A 2,500-nucleotide genomic window follows, 5' to 3' on the forward strand; every position below is an offset into this window, starting at 1 on the left:
AGAATCTTGGAAACAACTATTTCATTGGACAGCCAAGAAGATTTTGTTTTGCTGATTTTGACATGACAATCTTTGTGGCAGTTGAACCTTCCACCTCACTTCAACTACTTTTCCTTCCTGCATGCCTGATTACCGCAGAGATAAAAATTATCATAACAGACATCTTACTAACCTTGTTTTCTCCAGTCCATACTGTAAAAGTACGGATCCTTGTTTTTTCCTGTTTATTAATGGTCCACCACTTTGCGCTGGGGCCATAAATCAACGGGGAAAAATTTGGTCGGTAATTTTACAGTACAGACCTCAAACTCGATTAGTAAGAGGTATTGCAGGCTCACTTCTAGGGGTCAACAGGTTAAAGGGGACAAAAACAAACTGTTGCAGAGCATCAGACTTAACTGATTAGAGTGAAAGGTGAAGTACTTGTTCTGTACCCCATGTGAACCATGTGAGCGTTAGCCCTATAAATGGAAATGAGCCAACACAAGGACAGAAAAAAACTCTGATCAGGGTGGGAGTTGAACCTACCACCTTGAGTTCGGGTTAGATCACCGCTCCTCTACCGACTGAGCTACAAGGTCAGATGGGAGCAAGCCGTGGGAACTGAAGATGTTAAAGTCATGGCAATGAACACGTACAAGTACAAGGAAGGGTTACATTTTTACAAACATTGGCCGTGTAGCACTTATATTTCAACAGACTTAACTGACTAGAGTGTAATGTGAAGTGCTTGTTTTGTACCCCATATTGCAGAGCATAGGTGAGGAGTGAGACAGGAAACTTTGATGTTATCAAATGATTTGAAAGAGGTAGATGTAAATTAACTCATTGACTACTAAAGCAGTTCCCATCTACTAGTAAAATCATCTGGCCTTAGACAGGGTAAAATCTAAAAGTCTCACTCCTAGGACGCAATGGGTTAATAACCACTTTAACTTATACTTACTGATGGATTATTAGGAAAGTAAGATTCTAGGTTGGTCTGCAGTGCAGTCAACTCATCAAGGTCAAGCTGAGATGAAACAAATCAATATAAGAAAATCATGTTTCAAAACACAACCTTTTTATCACATCTTTTATAAATAAGGATAATAGCATAGTCACTTTGATAACAAAAAAATCGTAAGTCATACTTTTGCTATAGCCTCCTTTAAGAGCTGTTCATCAGTCTTCTGAGCTTTGGATGATGCTTGCTTCTTTCTGCTGCCAACAAAACCAGAGCTGGATTTCTTGCCCTGAGGAGCTTGTTCAGGGACCTTTCTTGCTAACACAGCTGGTAATTCATCTGGAACCTTGGATGCATCGTGTTTTACATGGCCATTTCCAACAGTGCTTGAAGTTTCTTTAGGTTCTTTAAATGCCTGATAAATGGTTTTGGAGTCTCCCAGAGGATCTGACAATGACAATGTCATTTTATAGCCATGATTATTATACTGATCAGAGATGGAATGTATGATCACGGCAAAAACTCAAACACTTCCCTTTTTCAATTTGCATCAAGTTTAATTTTGCATCAAGTTTAATTTTGGGACACAACGAGATACAATACAATACAATACATACTTAATTGCTTGCTCCCCATAGGGGCTTTTCAGGGCCAATGAAACACAACGAAACAACAGAACAGAACATCAACAACAACTGTTAACAATCCCAACTGGCCCGAGGCAAGCCAGTTGGCTATTTACAAGTGCAGCTGGGAAGTTGAACCAGGAACTACCAGGAACAAATTCAATGAGTGGTCAGAGCGGGTCTTGAACCCGAGATCTCCGGATCTCAAGGCAAGCACTCTAACCACTGGGCCACACTGCCTCCTATATGATATGATATGACTAGACACTTAAATAAAATTCGTTTCCTTTCCTTTCTTTGGCACCGAGCTTTACGTTGCTAAGGAAGGAGCCATTTAAGCAAGCATGGTCACTATAGAGGCAGCCATGTTGCATGGCAGGAACAATAGATTCTTTTTCCTATGGGAACAAATGTTCCTTCTAATGCAAAACAGTTTCATTGTTCCTGCCATGCAACATGGCTGTTGTGCAAAACCTCTATTGTTAACAAGGGGTAGGGGCGGGGTTTGCTAACACTCAGGACCTTACAAACATGAATGCTTACAATGTTTGACTCTTCAATATTAACTTATTTTAGGAAGAACGGCCCACCAGCCACCAGGAAATAAAAAGCAGAAAATTGCCTTCAATTAGCAAATGAAGCAGGCTGTAAATTTTATTATAAATCCATTTGCAACTGGAGTTCAACATAACAATATATACCTTAAATTAGGTTTTATCAATGGAGTTGATAGTGTAAATTGGCTACCATACAGAGATTCTAAATGCCGACGTTTTGAGCATTAGCCCTTCGCTCTGAAGGGCTAACGCTCTGACAAAGGGCTAACGCTCGAAACGTCAGCTTTTAGAATCTCTGTACGGTGGCCAATTTACATTATCAACTCCATTGATAAAACCTAATATTTGTATACTACTTCCCTACCGACACA

The 2,500-nt window shown here is 40.0% G+C and overlaps 1 protein-coding gene across 1 annotated transcript in view; it reads right to left on the minus strand.

Annotated features, from left to right (window-relative positions):
- The window catches only part of LOC137975459 (transmembrane protein 214-A-like), a 25,238-nt gene that overhangs the window by 20,695 nt on the left and 2,043 nt on the right, over nucleotides 1-2,500 (minus strand). The window contains exons 2-3 of the mRNA XM_068822581.1: nucleotides 1,134-1,393; nucleotides 947-1,012 (exon numbers count right to left, since the gene is read on the minus strand). Coding sequence (XP_068678682.1) covers nucleotides 947-1,012; nucleotides 1,134-1,393 — 326 coding nt within the window. The remainder of the gene's footprint in view (nucleotides 1-946; nucleotides 1,013-1,133; nucleotides 1,394-2,500) is intronic.

This window comes from Montipora foliosa, chromosome 11, assembly GCF_036669935.1.
Source record: "Montipora foliosa isolate CH-2021 chromosome 11, ASM3666993v2, whole genome shotgun sequence".
Classification (NCBI taxonomy): Eukaryota; Metazoa; Cnidaria; class Anthozoa; order Scleractinia; family Acroporidae; genus Montipora; species Montipora foliosa.